We start from the raw sequence: 23,377 nt of genomic DNA, 5'->3' as shown, positions 1-23,377 counted from the left end.
ATTTGATCCATCTTTCAGTGTCTCTGGGTTAAACCTGCTTTTCACCCATCCTCCAGTGTCTCTGGTTAAAACCTGCATTTGACCCATCCTTCAGTGTCTCTGGTTAAAACCTGCATTTGACCCATCCTTCAGTGTACCTATCAAGAACAGTAGGACTCATCTCCATACCTGAGCTAGTCTTGGTCGGGACTACCTTAGCTGGAGGATTTGACCTGTTGTGCATGGTTTGGGTTGAGTACCTGAAAGAAACCCACCCGGACACAGGGAAAACAGGCAAAATCCACACAGACACAGGTAACATACAAACTCCACACAGAAAGGCCTGGGAGTCGAACCAAGAAGGTGCTCTTGCTGTGGGCTCTATCCTCTCTCTCCCCATTTCAATAACCTGTGTAGCATCATGGGATTTGTCTGTGAATGTCTGATCTAATCATTGTTCATATCATGAGATGTGGACAAAGTCATAACTTTGTCCACATCTCATTAACTATTATTTCTCTGTAGGTTTGAATCAGCGCCTCCTAGTGGACACAACACGACCCTTCGCTCTTGTCAATGGAGAGAGGACCAGCCTCAGAACTGCGCTACAGGTCAGACAGGACTACTATTACTACTGAAGAGGATACAGAGGAGAGGATCAGAGGAGCAGAGGAGAGAGTCAGCGGAGCAAAGGAGAGGGTCAGAGGATCAGAGCTTATGGTCAGAGAAGCAGAGGAGAGGGTCAGAGGATCAGAGGTGAGGAGCAGTGGAGAGGGTCAGAGGAGCAGAGGAGAGCATCAGAGGAGCAGAGGAGCAAAGGAGAGGGGCAGAGGAGGAGAGGAAGGATAAGGTCATAAAGGTGGGGCGGTTGTGTGTTCTCCACCCATATCTCTGGGTTGAGTCTAGCTTTAGTCTAAACAAACACAAATGTTCTGCTCTGAGCTAGACAGTTCAATGCTATACTGGAGAAATTCTGACCAAACAGCCCCACTTATGTTATAAACAAGGACTAAACCAGATCTGAACAAGGACTGAACCAGGACTAAACCAGGACTAAAGCAGGACTAAAGCAGGACTAAAGCAGGACTAAAGCAGGACTAAAGCAGGACTAAAGCAGGACTAAAGCAGGACTAAACCAGGTCTAAACAAGAACTAAAGCAGGACTAAACCAGGTCTAAACAAGAACTAAAGCAGGACTAAAGCAGGACTAAACCAGGTCTAAACAAGAACTAAAGCAGGACTAAAGCAGGACTAAAACAGGACTAAACCAGAACTAAACCAGGTCTAAACAAGGAACTAAATCAAGAAACCAGGTTTGAGCAAGGACTAAACCAGGACTAAACAAAGTCTGAACCAAGTCTGAAACAGGACTAAACCAGAACAAAACCAGGACTGAATCAGGGGTAAACCAGGACTAATTCTAACCCAGAGCTAACGTTCTTCTTAAAGACTTTGGGACATCGGATATAAATGATCCTTTGCCTTTAATCCGGTGTGTTAACATTCATGTTGTGTCTGTTCATTAGCATGCACTGTCCCAATCAAATAAATAAATACAGAAAAATAAAGACAGTCAGATCCGAACATCGGCAGCCCCTGTCGTCGAAGGGTGTGGCTTGATTAAACAACAGGAAGTGCTTTGACTGGAGACAGAAACAGGAAGTGACATGCTGCCAGTGAAAACGCAGGAAGTGAGAGAGGCTGATGGACTTCCTCCTGTCCAGACAAGAACTAAACCAGGACTAAACCAAGACTTAAACAGGACTGCACAAGGATTGAACTAAAAATCAACAAGGACTCAAAGAGGACTCAAGGAGGACTGAACCAGAACCAAGCCAGGACTAAACCAGGACTGAACCAAAACCAAACCAGAACCGAATCAAGACTACACCAGGACTACAGCAGGTCTAAACCAGAACTAAACCCGTACTAAACCCATACTAAACCAGGACTTAACCAGGACTTAACCAGGACATAACCAGGACTTAACCAGGAATCAACCAGGAATTAACCAGGACTGAAGGAAGACTAAACCAGGACTAAACCAGGATGGAACCAGAACCAAACCAGAACTACAACAGGACTACAACAGGTCTAAACTAGAACAAAACCAGGACTTAACCAGGACTCAACCAGGACTGAAGAAGGACTACAACAGTTCTAAACCAGTACTAAACCTGTACTAAATCAGGACTGAAACAGGACTAAACCAAGACTGAACCAGAACCAAATGAGGACTAAAGCAGGACTAAATGAGAACAAAACCAGTTCTAAAGGACTAAACCAGGCCTAAACCAGGCCTAAACTAGGCCTAAACCAGGACTAAACCAGGACTACACCAGGTCTAAGCATGAACTAAACCAGGACTAAACCAGGTCTAAACAAGGACCAAACCAGGAGTACAGCAGGACTAAACTAAGACTTATACCATGGTTTATATCAAGACCAAAGACCAGATATATTAATGACCTGTCCAAAACCAGTCCATAGTCCTGTTTCAGTCCTGGTTTAAATCTATGGTCCCACCCTCACCATGGCCCTGAGCTTTGGGTAATGACTGAAAGGACAAGATACAAGGATTTAAATGAGTTTCTTCCTTTCCTTCTCCCTCCTCTTTCTCTATCTCTTCCTCTCTCCTTTTCCTCTTCTCTCTCTCAGGATGGGCATCCGGAGCAGTTGCAGTGTGGTCTGGAGTTTGGGGGAAGGCTCTTTATCCTGGAGCTGGAGAAGAACCAGTGAGTTTGACAAATGTTTAATGTTTATCTTTCTCCCATGTTACAGCATTATTCCATGCTCCATCCATTCATGTTTGAGTAATCTAGCGATCTCTCCCAGGCCCTATTCAAACTCTCTTTATGGTTAGCAGTACAGGCCTGTACAAGGCTCCACCCACAAGCCCACATCACCCATGCTCCCACACGACAATTCTCCATAAATATACAAAAACATGATACAAAACTGTACACATCAACTTGTCAAAACCAATGTGATGTGCAGTAGTTTCATTAAAAGGATGTACGCTGATTATGTTGTGATAGCAATGGCAGAGTGATTTAGCATGGGGAGCAAAAGGAGAGGGACTGAAAGTGAAACTTACAAAACATGTTAATATGTTATTTGGGGTAAAAGTTGCATTTTCAGAACAATAAAAGGAAACATGATGATCTAAATATGTTATGTGTTACAGTTAATGCCCCATAGAAATCAAATAGCCCCTCTTTAATACCCCATAGAAGTCAAATAGCCCCTCTTTAAGACCCCATAGAAGCCAAATACCTCCTCTTTAATGTAAATGATTGTGATGTAAAGGGTTAATATTTTGTGGTCACACTGCACATTACTTAACATTACGGAGACTTTTTCCTTCTCTCTCTGATCTTTGCTCTCTCTCTCCTCAGTCTTCTTCTGCCCAAACAGCCCTCTGTGTTCTACTACCTTCCCAATGGAACTGGGGTGTCGCTGCAGGAGCACCCCCTGGTGAGTGCCCCAATTTCTCAACATAATGCCCATAGACCATATGGGTTTACGCCTGATACAAGTTTAATGTGGTTCGCAAAATCCAAAATCATCATCAGAGCTTGACATCAGAGCTCTGCAGGGAGGGTCAGAGGGAGGCGCAAGTCTACGGAAAGAATCCACGAGGTCAACAGGACAAAAGATCAAGGTTAAAGGGCCCATAATACACTATTGCCTAATTTATGTTATAATGTTTCCTCATCAAAAACATACCTGAACAAGGCATGGGACGATATTGAAATTTTGTGTCACGATTATCATGGCCAATGTTAATGTTATGAATATGTTCCATGTTTAAACAACTTTTATATAATTGCACAACACAACTGGGATCTAGTGGAGAACATTATGGATAAGTAGGGCTGTCGACAGAAATTTGGGGGCCCGGGTCAAGAAGCCTTGTAAGGGCCCCCCTCTAATACAAATTAATAGGAAGAGGCCCAATTCTGGGCCCCTAAGACCCTGGGGCCTGGGACAGCAGACCCGTTTGTCTGTTGTCCCTCGAACGATTTTTGTCGACCCTTTTTTCATTACGATAAACCATGTTACTGTTAATTGTCCCATCCCTGACCTGGAGTTGTGTTTTATCTGTTCTAATGTAGTTTCCTCATCACACATGTTTAACACACAAACCCTGCATATTTAGGTTGAGCTCTTCTCTTAAATAGAAAACACTCTGTTCCACCTTGTCATGCCATGTGGTGATACAGGAGGGACTCCACTGTGTTTTTAAACTCCATACACATTCACTGGAATCATTTGGATTGTTTTAGATGTGGAATTGCCAATCTCTACTGAACTAAGAGTAAAAGGAGCTGTTAACTCACACTTCATGACATCACAAGGTGGAACAGAGCGTTTTGAGCTTTGGAAATGTAGACAGACTAATAATAAAGGGTTACTCAAACATCTGAATGAAATAAACCACAACACCAGGTATGTTTTTGGGAAGGTAACAACATTATAAGATGACTTGTTATATTAGAGTCTATTTTTAGTTTATTTTTAAGTCTATTTTTAAAAAAAATTATTTTAAGCTATTTATCTATTATCTTGTTTTATTGCATGTACCATTTTCCTTCTGTTCTTTAACGGTGCGGTGCAATACTGGAATTTCCCCTCTGTGGGACTTATAAAGGCATATCTTATCTTATCTTAAAGCTCACATGAGTCACTTTTGTGTAATATAGGACCTTTATGGTACACTTTATTGTCCCTGTAGAGAAATGTGTTCTCTGCATTTGACCCAGTAGAGGCTGGTGGAGGCATGACCAAGGTGGGTAAAGCTGAACCTTTAGTGAAATTTGAAACACGTCGTGTTTCAAGGGTTGCCCTTGAACACAAGGGGTCTGACTAGAGGCGTTTGCCACCATTTTGGTGCAGCGGTCTAAATGCGGCTTTAGGCTTAGCTTTTTCCTGGTTTAGTCCTGTTTTAGTCCTGGATCAGTCCTGTTTTAGTCCTCATTTAGTCCAGGTTTAATTCGGGTTTAATTTTAGTTTAGTCCTGGTTCTGGTCTTGGTTTAGTTTTGATATAGTCCTGTTTTGTACCCGGTTCAGTCCTGGGTTAGGACTGGTTTAGTCCTGGTTTAGTCCTGGTGTAGTTCTGGTTTAATTTGGGTTTAGTTTTGTTTTATTCCTGGTTCAGTCTTAGTTTAGTTTTGTTGTAGTCCTAGTTTGTTCCCGGATCAGTCCTGGTGTAGTAATAAATGGCTTACACTTGTAATGCGCTTTTCAAAGCCTCTCAAAGCGCTACACTATAGTCATTATTCATTCATTTCCACACTTGGTGATGGTAAGCTACTATAGTAGCCACAGCTGCCCTGGGGCAGACTGACGGAAACCAATCTGCGCCATCGGCCCCTCCGACCACTACCTCATTCACGCACACACCACTTTCATACTAGGCAATGCGGGTGAAGTGTCTTGCCTAAGGACACGACAGAACTTGGTCCGAGCAGGACTCTATCCTCCGACCTTCGGGTTGGGGGACCAACACTGCAACCACTACACTGCCACTGACGCCCCAGTGTAGTCCTGGTTTAATCCTGGTTTACTCCCAATTTAGTCCAGGTGTAGTCCTGGTTTAGGCCCAGTTTAGTCCTAGTTTAGTCCTGGCTTAATCCTGGTTTAGTCCTGGTGTAGTCCTGGTGTAGTCCTGGTTTAGTCGTGGGTTAGTCCTGGCTCAGTCCTGGTTTACTCCTGGCTCAGTTCTGGCTAAGTCCTGGTTTAGTCCTGGTGTATTCTTGGTTTAGTCCTTGTTTAAACTCTGTCTTTCCTGTGTTTCAGACCCATTGTTTTTACCACGGCAGAGTCCGGGGCCTTCCTCATTCCAGAGCTGCCCTCAGCACCTGCTCTGGCCTCAGGTCGGTCTCTGCTCCTGTACATTTGGGCAAGACACTTCTGCTGCTGCCTGTGTGTGATTCTGTATCAAAGGGGCAGATTGAGAGCCACATTGGCTCCTCTCTCTATGACTGTTGCTGTCAGGCTTGTCATTCTGACCTTAAAATGTTGGTGTTAACCTGCTCTATATGAGCCTAGTGCTTTTTATTTCACTGTTTTGTCCCAAACTCAAGATATGAACATTAAGAACATACCAATCGAGCACCTTCTTTTTTTAATGTTTCTCCCGCTAGTGTAAGCGTCAGATTTGATTGACAGCATCGATAATCACTCGCTCCCTGCTAAACCAGTGATGCGGGCAAGAAGGGGGGGTGTTACTTTAACAGCCTCGCTCCAGATTGGCTCTTGATTGGTTGCTATGATACTCGCAATTGTAATTCCAACTATGGAACTGATCCTCAAATTCACCTCATAAGTGCTTGCTTCATATGGAGCCAAACACTACGGGTGTTGTCACACTCCCTCTGTCCACTTTTTTATACAGGCTATGGCTCAGACCTGGTTCTGGTTCCTGACTGTTCTGTGGTTCTTTGTGACAGGGGGGTAATTGCCCTGAACGCGACACTGAGTTTGGAGTTGCAGCCTCAGGAACAGGAAACAGGAAGTACGGTGCAGGAAACAGGAAGTGGAGAAGAACCTGATGCACTGCACTTGCTGTTCTCCTCAGGGAGAGCAGAAGGCGTTCGAGAGGCAAGCTGTGGGGTCACTTACACTGCACCCCCAACACCCCCCCAACTACATCACCGGGTAAACAGGACTAAAGCTGATCTGAACCAGGCCCAAAACAGGACTGAACCAGGACTAAATCAGGTTAACCAAGGACTGTACCAGGAGTACACCAGGACTAAACCAGGTCTAAACCAGGAGTACACCAGGACTAAACCAGAACTAAATCAGGTTTGAACCAGGATTCAACCAAGTTTGAACCAGGTCTAAACCAAGACTGAACCAGGACTACACCGGGACTAAACCAAGACTAAACCAGGACTACACCATGTCTAAACCAGGACTAAACCAGGTTTGAACCAGATCTAAACCAGGAGTAATCCAGATGTGTTGTGTGTCTCTTTAGAGGAGGAGGGACATTCTGACAGAGACCAAGTACATCGAGTTGGTTCTGGTCGTAGATCATCAGGAGGTGAGTCCTAACCATTGACTGTGTCACTCTACCCCTTCAATACAATGGCTATGTTTGGCTAGATACTTAGGCCGGAATCAAGCTAGTATGGGTCACTGAAACCAACACGACGGCAACTTTAGTTCACAGTGTACAGGTGCATACAGTCGGTGTGTCCTTGTAAAGACACTTCATCCTCCTCTCCTCCAGTGTCTGTATTCATTTGTGTATGAGTGTGAGAATGACCTTTGAGTGACCATTTAGAAAAGAACTGTATAGATATGAGTTAGTGCCATGGGACTTGGTCATTCTGAAGCAGTCCTGGTCAGATCTGCTTTAAGTCTGGTGTCTTTGTGTCCAGTTTCTGAATTATCAGAAGAACAATAAGACCATCATCTACCGCATGTTGGACGTGGCCAACCAGGTTGACTGGGTAAGACTCACTCACTGGTCTAGTCCTGGTTTAGTCCTGGTTTAGTCCTGTTCTAGTTCTGGTCTAGTCTCAGTCCTTGTGTCAGTTCTACAGACCGTTGAACGTGCGTGTGGCCCTCACTGGTCTGGAGATCTGGAGCGATACAGACAAAATCCACATAGAGAAGAATCCGACCGAGACGCTCCACAACTTCCTCCAGTGGCGCTCCAGAGACCTGCTGCCGCGGATACGGCATGACAACGCCCAGCTGATCATGTACGTAACCATGGCCAGCTTTAAATACAACTTCAGCTGCCCAGTGCTTCACATAAATTTTTTTTTACAAAAAACAAATATACAGAGGATACTTTGCATAGGAAAAGAACAACAAAACACCTGTATATTCTGTGTAGTGTTAAATACCAGGGAGAAAAGGTGGGTTTTCAGTCTAGTCTTACACTACATTAAAGACTGAGATGACAATGCTCAGCTGATCATGTACGTAATCACAGCAACAATATGTGTCACTGTGAATTTCTTTCTACACATTTATGTGGAACTTCTCTCACTGACAGCGATTGGGAAAAGGCAGAACGTTATGCCAAATACTTGAATCTAATTGGTCACGGTATCTCAACAGCAGAACAAGGGCTCTGGTTAAATGCAGCTGAGAGAAAAGCACACAAACTGCTTTCCTCCATAAAAGCACAAAGTGCTTATCTCGCAAGTCTCAAACTAAACTCTGTGGAAATAGGCTCCACATGTAATAGGCTTTTCGTTTGCTTGGATGCTTCGCCAATCTCGCCAGTGAGAACCTGGCCTGATGGATTCTTGTGAGTTTGAGTTTGTGAACTCACAAATAACAGAATTCGTCTTGCCGGCATTGTTAAGGCTCAGGGCCATAGCCTGTATGAAGAAGTGTGAGGGAGTGTGACGTCACCCACATCAGTCAGCTCAAAATGAAGCTCACCAAGACTAGCAGTTTGTCGTAACGGCAGGAGCAGGGCGGACCAAAGAATGCAGAACTCGGGGCAATTTACAATGTTTATTTACAGTTGGTGCAGTTAAGTAACAGTAATTCATTAAGCCAACAACGAGCGGAAGACAGGGTGCAGGCCAGAGTCCGGGAATGCGTCGTGATGAGCAGGAACAGGGGCAGGCGACGGGGAGCAGGCTGGGGTCTAGGACGAGGCACAGGGACGGAGACGAGGGGTAGACAGAACCAGAGCTGGAGCAGGAGACGTGGAGCAAGCCGGAGCCCAGGACGAGATAGGAAGGTGAAGACAAGGCATGGACTGTACCGGAATCAGAATCATGGGATCAGAAGCCGAACCAGAGACCAGGAGCCGGGACGAGCGAGGGAGCAGGAATCTGTGAGGTAGCAAAAATCCAATCAGCATCAAAAAGGTAAGCACCAAAATACAAGAACAGAGCTGGAACATTCATGTTGGACACGGGGACAGTCTGGCACCGAGTGTCTGGAGCGGGTCCCTGTTATCCATGGCAGCAGGTGGTGGTGATTGCGCTAATGGAAGGCAGGTGCGCGCGGGAGGAGCAGAGAGCTCCGCCCAGCTCCATGTTCAGGCAGGTGTGGGAGGGGGGAAAGGCACACAGGGAGGCAACAAGAGGCGGAAAATGCGTGCATCATGACACAGTTACAGAGGCTAATCTGGAGCCCAGTTTCATATTTGGAATTTCGATGTGTGTGTCATAACAACCAAAGAGGTAACGCCCCATCCCCCTGCACCGCCACCACTGTTGTCAATCAAATCTGTTGGTAACACTAGCTGGAGCGACCTTGGGGAAAAAAGGCACCTGATAGAGAAATACAAGATCATGTAGAGCGGGTAAAAAACTACATTTTAGCTGGACAGCAGCAGTTACAGAGAGAGGGGGCCGTGTTTTTTCATTAGGCAAGGCAAGTTTATTTGTATAGCACAATTCGTACAAGGTAACTCAAAATGCTTTACAGAATAAAAAAGACATTAAAATAAAAATACAACAAATCAAAACATAAATAATCACAAATAATCATCATAAGATTAACATTAAAGAAGAAAAGTGCAGAATTAAACATTTCAGTCATATGCACAGCTAAAGAGAATTGTTTTGAGTCTGGATTTAAACATTGTCAAAGTAGAGGGCTGTCTCACATCTTGCGGAAGATTGTTTTAGCTGCATAAAACTGAAACGCTGATTCCCCATGTTTAGTCTTGACTCTGGGCACCAGCAGGAGGCTGGTCCCTGAAGTCCTCAGAGTGTGAGATGGTTCATATGGCTCTAACATGTGGGAGATGTACTTTGGTGCTAGGCCATGGAGAAACTTATACACAAGCAGAGCTGCTTTAAAGTCTATTCTCTGAGCCACAGGAGCCAGTGCAGAGACCTGAGCACAGGACTTATGTGTGAAGTACTTCCTGGTTCTAGTCAGGACATGAGCAGCAGCGTTCTGGATATACTGCAGCTGTGTTAGAGCTCATTTGGAGAGGCCACAGAGCAGGCCGTTACAGTAGTCTAACCTACTGGAGGCAAATGCATGGATAAGTCTCTCCAAGTCTGGTTTTGACAGTATACCTTTGATTTTGCAATGTTTTTAGATGGTAAAAAGATGCTGATTTGATGTGGCTGTTAGAGTCCATTATTACCCCTAGATTTCTAGACTGATTTGAAGGCTTTAGAGAGAGAGAGACTGGAGGTGACTGCTGACACTTTCTCTATGTTTCTGTGGGCCAAAGGTGGTAACTTCAGTCTTGTCTGAGTTTAGCAGAAGAAAGTTGTTTTGCATCCACACTCTGACCTGTTAGATGCAGTGGCAGAGTGAATCCACTGGTCCATATTCACCTGCTGCCAGTGAGACATAGATCTGAGTGTCATCTGCATAGTTGTGGTAGGACACATTATTGCTGTTTATTAACAGCAGCATGTAGAGATTGAACAACAGGGGTCCCAGGATGACTCCTGGGGCACCCTACAGGTCAGGGACATTTTATCTGAGACACATTTTCCAATTTCAACAAAGAACTCCCTGTTTTCTAGATAAGACTTGAACCAGTAGGAAGAGAATTAGAGCTAATGGAGCCAAATCATGCCCATGCTCACTTCCAATTTGGAACTCTGCCGCTAGCAGGTTAGCTATGTCCAGAGAGTAGATTGTATATAAATGCATATTGCTAACTTGGCGTATTCCAATGAATCCGTAATTGCTGCAGTGAGCCTCGTCATTTTGGTTTTAAAATGTTTGTATTAACCCCCTTGTGGTGTTTGTATTTGACTATTTTGTCTGTAAATCAAAATATGAACATTAAAAACAGACAAATTGGGCACCTTCTTTCCCTGAGGTCACGCCCACCAGCGTTAGCAACAGTTTTGATTGACAGTGTTGCTAAGTGCCCGCTCCATGCTAAACCAGCAGTGCAGGTGGCAACAACATTGCTCCGGATTGGCTCTTTGGTTGCTATAATATTTGCAGTTGGAATTACAAATGTGGAACTCGGTTGCAAATTTCCCCCTATAACTGCTATCCTTGGTTTATTTGACTGGAACTGACTTGACTCTTACTTAGATACGCAACACACACAGATCAGGCCCTGTGTGTGTCACGTCTCTCTCTGTGATGCATTCAGGGCCTGGTATATCTAACATTTATGTCCTGTTGCGTTCAGGGGTGGCTCGTTCGATGGCACCACTGTTGGGATGGCATCTCAGAGCTCCATGTGTTCCAGAGACCGCTCTGGAGGAGTCAACGTGGTCAGTCTCATATCTTTTGATTAGATTAAGAGTTTGAATGTCTCCCCCTAGCCCCTTACCCCCTCATCCTCCCATCCTCTTTAGCACACTCCTTAGAAGGACTGTGATTGACTACAGGCTTACAGTACTGGTTGGGAGTCCACACATGCTCTTGCAAACTGGTTCTGATCATTAACCTCACATTGACAAGTACAGTCCTATCTTATAGTGTGCTCATTATAACAAAATTTGAAGTGTGATATATCGCTACAGAGGTATACTGCGATAAACGGTAATATTAAAACCATTTCATTCCACTGTCACAACAACAATAAAGAAAGATAATCCTAGAAAACCACTTTTAAATAGACAGCATCATTAACAGGCTCTGAGCTGCAACAAATAAACATACTAATTAAACACATAATTAGCCACAGAAGTCACTTTTTCAGCTCAAATTTAACTTTAATTTTACACCTTAACTGCCCAAATCTCCCACTTTTGTGAAAAAACTGTACACGCTTTTATGAAGAAAGTTAACACACTTTTATGAACAAAACTGTACACACTTTCATGAAGAAACTACACACTTTTATGAAAACATTGAACACACTTATGAAGAAACTACACACTTCTGTGAAGAAACTGTACACACTTTTATGAAGAAACTGCACACTTTAATGAAAACATTGAACACACTTATGAAGAAACTACACACTTTTGTGAAGAAACTGTACACACTTTTATGAAGAAACTACACACTTTAATGAAAACATTGAACACACTTATGAAGAAACTACACACTTTTGTGAAGAAACTGTACACACTTTTATGAAGAAACTGTACACACTTTTATGAAGAATTTGCTCACACCTTTATGAAGAAATTGTACACACTTTTATGAAGAAACTGTACACACTTTTATGAAGAAACTGTACACAATTTTATGAAGAAACTGCATACTTTTATGGAGAAACTGAAGAACTGCTAGCTCATTGAGGCTAGCAGTTATAGTGGCCAATTTGGAGCAGAGTTCCACATTTGGAATTCCAACCATGAGTATCATAGCAACCAAAGAGCCAATCCAGAGCGAGGTTGTTGAAGAAATGTTTGTTTTGACTTGTTACACGGGGCCATGCAGAAAATGGTAGTCACAGTTATTAAAGCGAAAAACTATTTGTAGCAGTATTCTCAATTCAATTCATTTTATTTTTGTAATGCCCAAAATCACAACAGCAGTTGTCTCGAAGGGCGTTCATGTTTTGGTTGATGGGGGAAACCGGAGTACCCGGAGGAAACCCATCCAGACACAGGGAGAAACATGCAAAACTCCACACAGAAAGGCCTGGGCGACTCGGGGATCGAACCAAACCTTCTTGCTGTGAGGCATGAGTGTTGCCACTCAGCCACCGTGCTGCCTACACACAAAAACAAACAGGAAAAATTCTGGATGTAGTCAGAGCTGGCCCAGCTTATAAGCAGACTGAGCAGGTGCTTAGGGCCCCAAGGCCAGCAGAGGGCCCTCAAAAGCCATACATTTACATTGAAAATAATATAATATATCAAGTTTTATTGGCGACAGAGCTTGGGTGTTTACATCAGCCACATTATGGGCATTTTCCCATAGATAACATGGGGTTGCCATGGCAACCCAGTGACAGATATGACATGGCTGCTATAGACTTTTTTGATCAGGATGACATGAAGAGTCATTGTAGCAAGTTTCACATTATTCCATGAAACTAATATGTTTCTCATGAATGGGAAATTTTGGGATCACTCCCATTAGGATAACATGGGCATTTTAGCACATCACCATGGCAACAAGGTGCAAACAAATGACATGGGTCTGATTGACTTTATTGATTGAGATGACCCAATGGAATTTTGTGTCAAGTTTTGTAACATTTTGGAAAACAAAATTTTTGTCCTTCAATACAAATGTATTTGTTATTCTGCAGGGGGCGCTATAGTGCCAATTTAGTTTATTTCACAATGAGTAGGTTTAGGCAAGAAAGTTTTACAACTGATTCGAATTTTTATGCGCAAACGGGATAAAATTTTGACTTTAGAAAATTGCAAAAATTCCACCGCATGCAAACCTTGATAGGTATCAACATAAATTGGATAACTTTTGATGCCCCACTTGTCTAGATGATGTACAGTGATTTTCAGCCCTGCTGGTGAAGCCCCCTTAGAGAAGTTGATAAAAATGCGACGTCAGCGAAAATGCTGACTTTGCAATTTGGAATTTTCAACCACGATGGCTGGCTTCCCATTTGTCAGGGGATGTGGCCATAATAATATTTTTTGTTTGGCATGACATGACAAACATGTCTACCAAATTTTGTGGCTGTATGACAAAGTTGAGGTTGGAACGTCTCCCATTGACTCAATGTATTTTGACTTTTGCAGGTGGCGCTGTCGCGACAATTTTAAATGCCCATTTATGCAACATATAAAAAATAAATATTTTGGCAGACCTGAATTTTGGGCAAAATTTGGTGAGTTTTTGAATATATTTAGGGGTCAAATTCCTGCTCAAACTGGCACCGAACGGCCTTTGTGGGCCGCGCTTCGAACTCGGCTGATCCGGCACTCATGGGTTGCTAGGATACTGGAGTCCAAGGAGGGGGCGACTTCAGCCGAAGTTGCGCAACTTTGCCAAACAGACAGACTTTTTAGCAGTAATAAATATGGCCCATGCCTGTGGCATGGGTGCTTGGATAGGGCTCGATGCCAGGAGTGTGTTTGGGGGACATATTAGCAAGAACAAATATGCACATGCCATGCCTATGGCATGGGTTGCTAGGATACTGGAGTATTCGGCAAAACAGCACTTCAGAGTCACACTATGATCGAACATTTATGTAAATTTGTCTAAACACATTCTGTACATTGTACATTATGTACATTATTGAGTGACAATGGTCTTCAGTCCCTTAGCCAATCAGGACGCGGTTTGAAAAGGGGGAAAAAATGTAACTGCAGTTGAGATCAATACTTGAATAAAAATTTGATCACAAAAAATATACTGAACCATAAATGTATATTGTGATTATGGTGACAGGTGTAGCCAGAGTTAGCCTGAAGGCTCATTTTCATCTGTAGTCCCATTGGCTGAAGACAGAAAACAGGGCGGAGATATTGAAGATCACTGAGATATATTCAAAGATATTTCTGTCACTGGGCTTATTTTCGACACAAAAGCTGCAGCTCTTCAGCGCCATATGTAAACAAATAGCGCTACATGATGATGTCATTGGGCTGTGCAGGTGTGAGTTCAGGCCACAGAACTCTCCTAAATCCTGGTTTAGTCTTACATTGGTCCTGTGTTTTTAGGCCCTATGCCCTGAAGGGGCTTGGGCCTATTGCCTCCGCAACGATGAGTGCCCATGCACTGACTCCAGTATGCGAGCAACCCATGCCTTAGGCCTTATCAAATTTAACACAAAATTCCATTGGGTCATCCCAATCAATAAAGTCAATGAGACTCATGCCATGTTGCCATGGCAATGCGCCAAACTGCCAATATTATCTAAATGGGAACGCTCCCAAATTTTCCCATTCATCAGAAAAATATGAGTTTCATGGAATAATGTCAAATTTGGCACCATGACTCTTCATGTCATCCCAATCAAAAAAGTCAAAGAGACCTGTGTCATATCTTTCACCGGGTTGCCATGGCAATGTGAAAAATAGCCCATATTATCCTAATGGCAAAATGTCCTCATTTTCACACATTTCAAAGTCTTATAATGGCTTATTACCTTCAATGAAGAACGTCAAATTTGTAACTGTGATTCTTCAGGTCGTCCCCATCAAAAAAGTCCAAGGGGCCAGCTTTGTATTTTGCATGGTGTTGCCATCACGATGCCTGGAAAAAAAAACATGTTTTTGCAATTTGTGCACTTCCAATGTCTTTTGACTTTGTTTGGTGCAAAGTGCAGCCCAAAGCCGCAATAAAACAGGGGCAAGTGTTGCATTAGCGCCACCCTTAGGGAGTGCCGTGTTGGCCAAGTGCAGAGCACGGCCTGCGAGGGCCGTTCAATGCCGCTTGAGGCTTTAATTTTTACTCTTCTGCTCTTCGAGCAGGAATTTGACCCCCTGAACATATTCAAAAACTCGCCAAATTTTGCTCAAAATTCAGGTCTGGCGAAAAATGTGTTTTTTAATATGTTGCATAAATGGGCATAAAAAAATGTTGCAACAGTGCCACCTGCAAAAGTCAAAGTACATTGTGGGAGACGTCCTGAAGTCAACTTTGCTGTAGAACCACATAATTCGGTACACACATTCTTCAAGTGATGCCAAACAAAAAAACATTATGGCCAAGCCCCCCGACAAACCGGAAGTCAACCATCTTGAATTGAAAATTCCGAAATGCAAAGTCCCGTTTCCACATGCAAAGTCTGATTGGGCTCAAACTTGAATCAGTCATAGAACTTTTGAGCCTAAACCTACTCTTTGTAAAAGAAACAAAATTGGCATGATAGTGCCTCCTACAGAATAACAAATAAATTTGTATGGTTCACTAAAAGTTCAATTAGACCCATGTCATTTTTTGCACCGTGTTGCCATGGCGATGCGCCAAACTGCCAATGTTATCCTAATGGGAAACCTCCCAATTTTTCCCATTGATAAGAAAAATATTAGTTGAATCATGGAATAATGTGAAATTTGGCACAATGACTCTTCATGTCATCCCGATCAAAAAAGTCAATCAGAACAATTTCATATTTTTTACTGGGTTGCCATGATGATGCGTGAAAGAGCCCATGTTATCCTAATGGGAAAATGTCAAAATTTTCGTACATTTTAAAGTCTCATAAGAACTTATTGGCTCCATTGAGGAACGTGAAATTTGGCACAGTGACTCTTCAGGTCGTCTCCGTCATAAAAGTCCAAGGGGTTAAGTTTGTATTTTGCATGATGTTGCCATGGCGATGCCTGGAGAAACCCATGATTTTGCATTTTGTGCATCAGCGCTTCCAATGTCTTTTGACTTTGTTTGATAACATGTGCAGCCCAAAACTGCAATAAAACAGAGGCAAGTGGCACGTCAGGGCCACCCTCAGGCAGTGCCTGGGCGGCCAAGTAAAAAACACGGCCCGCGAGGGCCGTTCGATGCTGCTTTAATTTGTAGTTTCTCTTGGTACAATCCGATGTGTCTGTATAACATTAGGCCTGTGTCTTACTGTGGGGTTGCTAGTTCTATTCTGCGTAATAGTGTGTGTGTTGATGCTGTTTAACAGTGCGGTTGCTGGTTCTATTCCAGGACCACTTGGTGAGCGTTCTGGGTGTGGCTTCCACCGTGGCTCATGAGCTTGGACACAACCTCGGAATGAGCCATGACTCTGCAGAGCGCCGCTGTCAGTGTCACAGCGAGGGGCGGAACCACGGCTGCATCATGGAGCCCTCTACCGGGTAAGACCTGACAGACTGGGTTTAGTCCTGGTTTAGTCCTGGTTCAGTCCTTGTTCAGTTCTGGTTTAGTCATGGTTTAGTGTTCCTTCTTCCCCTCTTCTCCTCTCTGTAGCCTCCTTCCTGGCCAGAGCTTTAGCAGCTGCAGCCTGGAAGACCTGAGCTCCAGCCTGCTCCATGGAGGGGGCATGTGTCTGTTTAATGTGCCCAGACCTGAGAGCCTTTTGGGGGGGCCGCGCTGTGGAAACCTGTACCTGGAGCCTGGAGAGGAGTGTGACTGTGGACTAATACAGGTAACAGGGCATCTGCTCTGTGATTGGCTCACTTAAACCCTCTCTCCTCTAATTGGTTATGAAAGCCTGGATCCATCTCTGACTGGCTGTTTTGAACCCTGTCTCCTCTCTAATTGGTTCAGTTAAACACTTTGTCCTTTTTGATTGGTCAAGTGTGCATGGTCTCCTTTCTGATTGGCCTCATTTGAATCCTCTCCCATCTGATTAGTTGTTTTAAGCCCCCTCTCCCCTCTCTGATTGGTCAGGACTTCCTGGACCCCTCTCTTCTTACTGATACACCCGCTTTCTCCTCTAATTGGTTAAGAGTGCAAGGGCTCCTCTCTGATTGGCCTGTTTAAATCCTCTGTCCTCTGTGATTGGCTCATCTAACCCACTCTGCTTGCTGATTGGCCATTTTAACCCTGCTTTTTCCTCTGTGACTGGCTCATCTAACCCTCTCAGCACTCTGATTAGACATTTTAACCCCCCTCTCTTCTCTGTGATTGGCTCATCTAACCTTCTCTCCTCTGATTGGTCAGGAGTGCTCGGACCCCTGCTGTAACGCCTCCACATGTCGCCTGGTCTCTGGAGCTCAGTGTTCGTCTGATGGCGTTTGCTGCTCCGACTGTCAGGTCAGAATCGGGTCCTACTCCACACAAAACAAAACTACTAGTACACTATCAAACGATAAGACTACACCTGCACCTGTTTACCTCTGCCTCCCATAGAACCCTCCGCGTGCCTCCATGGCCTCCATGGCCTCCAAAGCAAGCCTTTTTAAGAAGACGACTAGGGCTGTCACCATACTAAACTTTCAAACTGGAATAGACTCGATACTCAATACTGATTCAGATGATAATAATAATAAAAAAAAACAAAAAACATTCTTTCTTTAGACAATATAATGTGATTTATCTCATTCTATTGTACTTTATTTTCTATTCCCATGTGGTCTTATATTCTTGTAATTCCTCAGTGGTCCAGGTAGGGTCCATTGATGTAAAATAAACCTGACCTTATTATTCAGAGAGTTTGATTCATAAACAGGTGTCACATGCGAGATGCACAAATCAAAGAGAAGTAGTCACTGTTCTGGTCCAGGGGTCAAGAATCGTAAAGAATCTTAAAGAATCATGATGTTATTCTCAATTTCAGATCATAGACTGATCCCATATATATATGGGGGACATATATATATGGGGACATAGCTAACCTGCAAGCTGACACATTCCGGACAAGAAGAGAGCATGGGCACGATTCGTCTACTGAAAAACTGTGGCCCTCCTCTTTGTAACTGCTGCTGTAAGGCTCTGACCTTAAAAAGTTGGCTTTAACGCACTCTACATGATCCTGGGGTTATTTAGTTATTTTATCCATGAATCAAGATCCATCCATCCATTTTCTTCCGCTTATCGGGGGCCGGGTCACGGGGGCAGCAGTCTAAGCAGGGACTCCCAGACTTCCCTCACCCCGGACACGTCCTCCAGCTCCTCCGGTGGGACCCCAAGGCGTTCCCAGGCCAGCCGAGAGACATAGTCCCTCCAGCGTGTCTTGGGTCTTCCCCGGGGCCTCCTCCCGGTGGGACATGCCCAGAACACCTCCCTAGGGAGGCGTCCAGGAGGCATCCTGAGCAGATGCCCGAGCCCGATGCTCCTCTCGACGTGTAGGAGCAGCGGCTCTACTCCGAGCTCCTCCCGAGTGACCGAGCTCCTCACCCTATCCCTAAGGGTGCGCCCGGCCACCCTACGGAGGAAACCCATTTCAGCCGCTTGTATCCGCGACATTGTCCTTTCGGTCATTACCCAGAGCTCATGACCATAGGTGAGGGTAGGAACGTAGATTGACCGATAAATCGAGAGCTTTGCCTTTGGACTCAGCTCCTTCTTTACCACAACAGACCGATACAGCGATCGCATCACTGCAGACGCTGCACCGATCCGCCTGTCAATCTCACGCTCCATTCTTCCCTCACTCGTGGACAAGACCCCGAGATACTTGAACTCCTCCACTTGAGGCAGAGACTCACCACCCACCCGGAGAGGGCAAACCACCTTTTTCTGGTTGAGAACCATGACCACACTCGGCTGCAAACCTCCCCAGTGCCTGCTGCAGGTCCTGGCTCGAAGAAGCCATCAGGACAACATCCTGCAAACAGCAGAGATGAAATCCTGTGGTTCCCAAACCAGACCCCCTCCAGTCCCTGGCTGCACCTAGAAATTCTGTCCATAAATATAATGAACAGAACCAGAGACAAAGGGCAGCCCTAGCGGAGTCCAACATGCACCGGAAACAGGTCTGACTTACTGCCGGCAATGCGAACACAGCTCCTGCTCCATTCATACAGGGACCGGACAGCCCTTAGCAAAGAGCCCCGGATCCCATACTCCCAGAGCACCCCCCAAAGGACACCACGAGGGACACGGTCGAATGCCTTCTCCAGATCCACAAAACACATGTGGACTGGTTGGGCAAACTCCCATTAACCCTCAAGGACCCGATGGAGAGTATAGAGCTGGTCGAGTCTTCCGTGACCAGGACGAAAACCACACTGCTCCTCTTGAATCCGAGGTTCGACTATCGGTCGGATTCTCCTCTCCAGTACCCTGGAATAGACCTTACCAGGAAGGCTGAGGAGTGTGATTCCCCTGTAATTGGAACACACCCTCCGGTCCCCCTTTGTATACAGAGGGACCACCACCCCGGTCGGCCAATCCAGTGGCACTGTCCCCGACCGCCACGCGATGCAGAGATGTGTGAGCCAAGACAGCCCAACAACATCCAGAGACTTGAGGTACTCAGGACAGATCTCACCCACCCCCGGAGCCTTGCCACCGAGGAGCTTGCCAACCACCTCGGTGACTTCAGCCAGCGTGATGGACGAGTCCGCCCCCGGTCCCCAGTTTCTGCTTCCTCCTCGGAAGTCGTGACAGTGGGATTGAGGAGATCCTCAAAGTATTCCTTCCACCGCCCGACAACATCCCCAGTCGAGGTCAGCAGCTCTCCACCCGCACTGTGAACAGTGTTGGTGAGGCACTGCTTCCCCCTCCTGAGGCGTCGGACGGTTTGCCAGAATCTCTTTGAGGCCGTCCGATAGTCCTCCTCCATGGCCTCAATGAACTCCTCCCAACCCCGAGTTTTTACCTCTGCGACTGCCCGAGCCGCAGCACGCTTGGCCCGCCGGTACTCATCAGCTGCCTCAGGAGTCCCACGAGCCAACAAGGTGCGATAGGACTCCTTCTTCAGCTTGACGGCATCCTTTACTTCCGGTGTCTACCACCGGGTTCGGGGATTGCCGCTGCGACAAGCACCGCAGACCTTACGACCAAAACTACGAGCAGCCGCATCGACAATAGAGGTGGAGAACATGGCCCACTCAGAGTCCATATCCCCAGCCTCCCCCAGGATCAGGGAGAAGCTCTCCCGGAGGTGTGTGTTGAAGACCACTCTGACAGAGGGCTCTGCCAGATGTTCCCAGCAGACCCTCACGATGCGCTTGGGCCTGCCAGGTCTGTCCGGCTTCCTCCTCCGCCAGCGGATCCAACTCACCACCAGGTGGTGATCAGTTGACAGCTCAGCCCCTCTCTTCACCCGAGTGTCCAAGACATGCGGCCAGAGATCAGATGACACGACAACAAAGTCGATCATCGACCTCTGACCTAGAGTGTCCTGGTGCCACGTGCACCGATGGACACCCTTGTGCTTGAACATGGTGTTTGTTATGGACAAACTGTGAGTAGCACAGAAGTCCAATAACAAAACACCATTTGGGTTCAGATCGGGGAGGCCATTCCTCCCAATCATGCCCCTCCAAGTGTCACTGTCATTACCCACATGGGCATTGAAGTCACCCAGGAGAACAACGGAGTCCCCGGTTGGTGCACTGTCTAGTACCCCTCCCAGGGACTCCAAGAAGGCCGGGTACTCTGCACTGCTGTTTGGCCCGTAGGCCGACACAACAGTGAGAGACCTGTCCCCGACCCGAAGGCGCAGGGACACGACCCTCTCGTTCACCGGGGTGAACTCCAACACGTGGCGGCTGAGCTGTGGGGCAATGAGCAAGCCCACACCAGCCCACACCAGAGAAATGGAGAGTCCAACTCCTCTCAAGGTGTTGGGTTCCAGAGCCGAAGCTGTGCATGGAGGTGAGGCTGACTATATCTAGCCGGTAGCGCTCAACCTCCCGCACAAGCTCCGGCTCCTTCCCCCCCAGCGAGGTGACATTCCATGTCCCCAGAGCTAGTCTCCATGTCCAGAAATCCGGTCGTCGAGGTCCCCGCCTCTCTGCACCCGCCCCTCATGGCTCCTCCCGCAGGTGGTGGGTCCACGGGAGGATGGCCCCACATCGTTCCTTCGGGCCGGGCCCCGTGGGGAAAGGCCCGACCACCAGGCGCTCGCTGCCGAGCACCCACCCCAGGCATGGCTCCAGGGTGGGGCCCCGGTAACGCCAGTCCGGGCGACGTAACTGGTCTTGTTGGATTTCTCTTCATGGTGGGCTTCTGAACCGCTCTTAGTCAGACCCGTCTCCCAGGACCTTTTTGCCATGGGTGACGTACCAGGGGCATAAAGCCCCCGACAACATAGCTCCCAGGATCATTCGGGTGCTCAAACCCCTCCACCATGTTAAGGTGGCGTTTCGGGGAGGTTCGGGGAATGAATCAAGATATGAAAATTAATAAGAGACCAATCAGACATTTTCTTTCCTCAAGGTCGATCCCGGTAGCATTAACAACATGTTTGATTGACAGCATTGCTAAGCAGCATTACCTTCAACAGCCTCACTCTTGACTGGCTCTTTGGTTGCTATGATTTTCGCGGTTGGAATTACAAATATTGAACTTGTCTTCAATTTGGCCCCAATAACTGCTAACCTCAGTGAGCTTTATTTGGAGCCAAACGCTATGGGTGACGTCACACTTACTTAGTCCGCTTCTTTGTACAGGCTATGGTTCAGACCTTAATCACTTCTGTTCTAACCCCTCAGCCTAACCCCTCTCTCCTCAGTCTAAACGGAGCCTAACCCCTTTCTCCTCAGTGTTAACGGAACCTTACCCCTTTCTCCTCAGTGTTAACGGAGCCTTACCCCTTTCTCCTCAGTCTAAACAGAGCCTAACCCCTCTCTCCTCAGTGTTAACGGAGCCTAACCCCTTTCTCCTCAGTGTTAACGGAGCCTTACCCCTTTCTCCTCAGTCTAAACAGAGCCTAACCCCTCTCTCTCCTCAGTCTAAACAGAGCCTAACCCCTCTCTCTCCTCAGTCTAAACAGAGCCTAACCCCTCTCTCTCCTCAGTCTAAACAGAGCTTAACCCCTCTCTCTCCTCAGTCTAAACAGAGCTTAACCCCTCTCTCTCCTCAGTCTAAACAGAGCCTAACCCCTCTCTCTCCTCAGTCTAAACAGAGCTTAACCCCTCTCTCCTCAGCCTAAACAGAGCCTAACTTCTCTCTCTCCTCAGCTGCGTGCGGCCGGCTCTGTCTGCAGACTGCCCCTGGGCGAGTGTGACCTCCCTGAGTTCTGCAGCGGCACATCTCCTCACTGTCCCCCCAATGTTTACCTCCATAATGGAGAGCCCTGCCTCCACGGAGCATCCTACTGCTACGGGGGAGTCTGTGCCAGTCTGGACCAGCAGTGCCAGACCCTCTGGGGCCCCAGTGAGTCCTGGTGTAGTCCTGGTTTAGTCCTGCTATAGTCCGGCTTTAGCCCTGCTTTAGTCCTGGACTTGTCCTGGTCTAGTCCTGGTCTAGTCTTGGTTTAGTCCTGTCTTAGTCCTAGGTTAGTCCTGCTTTAGCCCCGCTTTAATCCTGCTTTAGTCCTGGTCTTGTCCTGGTTTAGTCCTGGTCTTGTTCTGGTTGAGTCCTGGTTCTTTTCAGATTCGACCCAGGCTCCAGACGTGTGCTTCTTGTCGGTGAATAAACAGGGAAATAAATTTGGAAACTGCGGCCAACTGGGCAATGGGTCCTACTTGCCTTGCCCCGACCAGTGAGTTCTACAGGAATACTTCTACTACTACTATAACAGTATTACTACAATAAATGCTACAAGAAATACACAAATGCTCCTGCTTTACTACTGTACTACTCTATGTACTACCACAGGGACGTGCTGTGTGGGCGTGTGCAGTGTCGTGGAGGTGGTCAGCGCCCCCTCCTGGGCTCTGCAGAAATCCTGACTACCACAGTGCACTCAGACCTGGACCAGGATCAGTACCAGGATCAGGACCTAGTCTGTAGAGGGACCTACCTCCACCTGGGACAAGACGTCTCTGACCCGGCCTCTGTGTCCCCAGGGACACGTTGTGGACCAGGAAAGGTACAGAGTCACCTGGTTTAGTCCTGGTTCAGTCCTGGTTCAGTCCTGGTTCAGTCCTGGTTCAGTTCTGGTTCTGTCATGGTTCTGTCATGGTTCAGTCCACGTTTAGTCCTGGTTTAGTCCTGATTCAGTCCTGTTTTAATCCTGATTCAGTCCTGATTTAGTCCTGGTTTTGTCCTGGTTTAGTTCTGGTTCAGTCCCGGTCCAGTCTTGGTTTAGTCCTGGTT

General features: G+C 46.3%; 2 protein-coding genes across 10 annotated transcripts in view; both read left to right on the top strand.

The window, feature by feature from the left end:
* The window catches only part of mat2b (methionine adenosyltransferase 2 non-catalytic beta subunit), a 220,739-nt gene that overhangs the window by 48,810 nt on the left and 148,552 nt on the right, over positions 1 to 23,377 (top strand). The window lies entirely within an intron of this gene.
* The window catches only part of adam15 (ADAM metallopeptidase domain 15), a 35,984-nt gene that overhangs the window by 1,698 nt on the left and 10,909 nt on the right, over positions 1 to 23,377 (top strand). For all 9 annotated transcript variants that reach the window (XR_008648993.1, XR_008648994.1, XM_033981341.2 and 6 more), the window contains exons 2-16: positions 505 to 590; positions 2,638 to 2,714; positions 3,378 to 3,456; positions 5,783 to 5,859; positions 6,436 to 6,643; positions 6,969 to 7,034; positions 7,375 to 7,446; positions 7,532 to 7,701; positions 11,088 to 11,172; positions 16,430 to 16,578; positions 16,691 to 16,868; positions 17,387 to 17,479; positions 22,297 to 22,492; positions 22,712 to 22,820; positions 22,937 to 23,150. Coding sequence is in view for 7 of the 9 variants with exons in the window: in XM_033981341.2 (XP_033837232.1) it covers positions 505 to 590; positions 2,638 to 2,714; positions 3,378 to 3,456; positions 5,783 to 5,859; positions 6,436 to 6,643; positions 6,969 to 7,034; positions 7,375 to 7,446; positions 7,532 to 7,701; positions 11,088 to 11,172; positions 16,430 to 16,578; positions 16,691 to 16,868; positions 17,387 to 17,479; positions 22,297 to 22,492; positions 22,712 to 22,820; positions 22,937 to 23,150 (1,859 nt within the window). In the remaining 2 variants the exon portion in view is untranslated. The remainder of the gene's footprint in view (positions 1 to 504; positions 591 to 2,637; positions 2,715 to 3,377; positions 3,457 to 5,782; positions 5,860 to 6,435; positions 6,644 to 6,968; positions 7,035 to 7,374; positions 7,447 to 7,531; positions 7,702 to 11,087; positions 11,173 to 16,429; positions 16,579 to 16,690; positions 16,869 to 17,386; positions 17,480 to 22,296; positions 22,493 to 22,711; positions 22,821 to 22,936; positions 23,151 to 23,377) is intronic.

Source organism: Periophthalmus magnuspinnatus, chromosome 16, assembly GCF_009829125.3.
Source record: "Periophthalmus magnuspinnatus isolate fPerMag1 chromosome 16, fPerMag1.2.pri, whole genome shotgun sequence".
NCBI lineage: Eukaryota > Metazoa > Chordata > Actinopteri > Gobiiformes > Gobiidae > Periophthalmus > Periophthalmus magnuspinnatus.
Note: the sequence above shows the minus strand (reverse complement) of the source record. Positions and strands in the feature narration are given on the sequence as shown.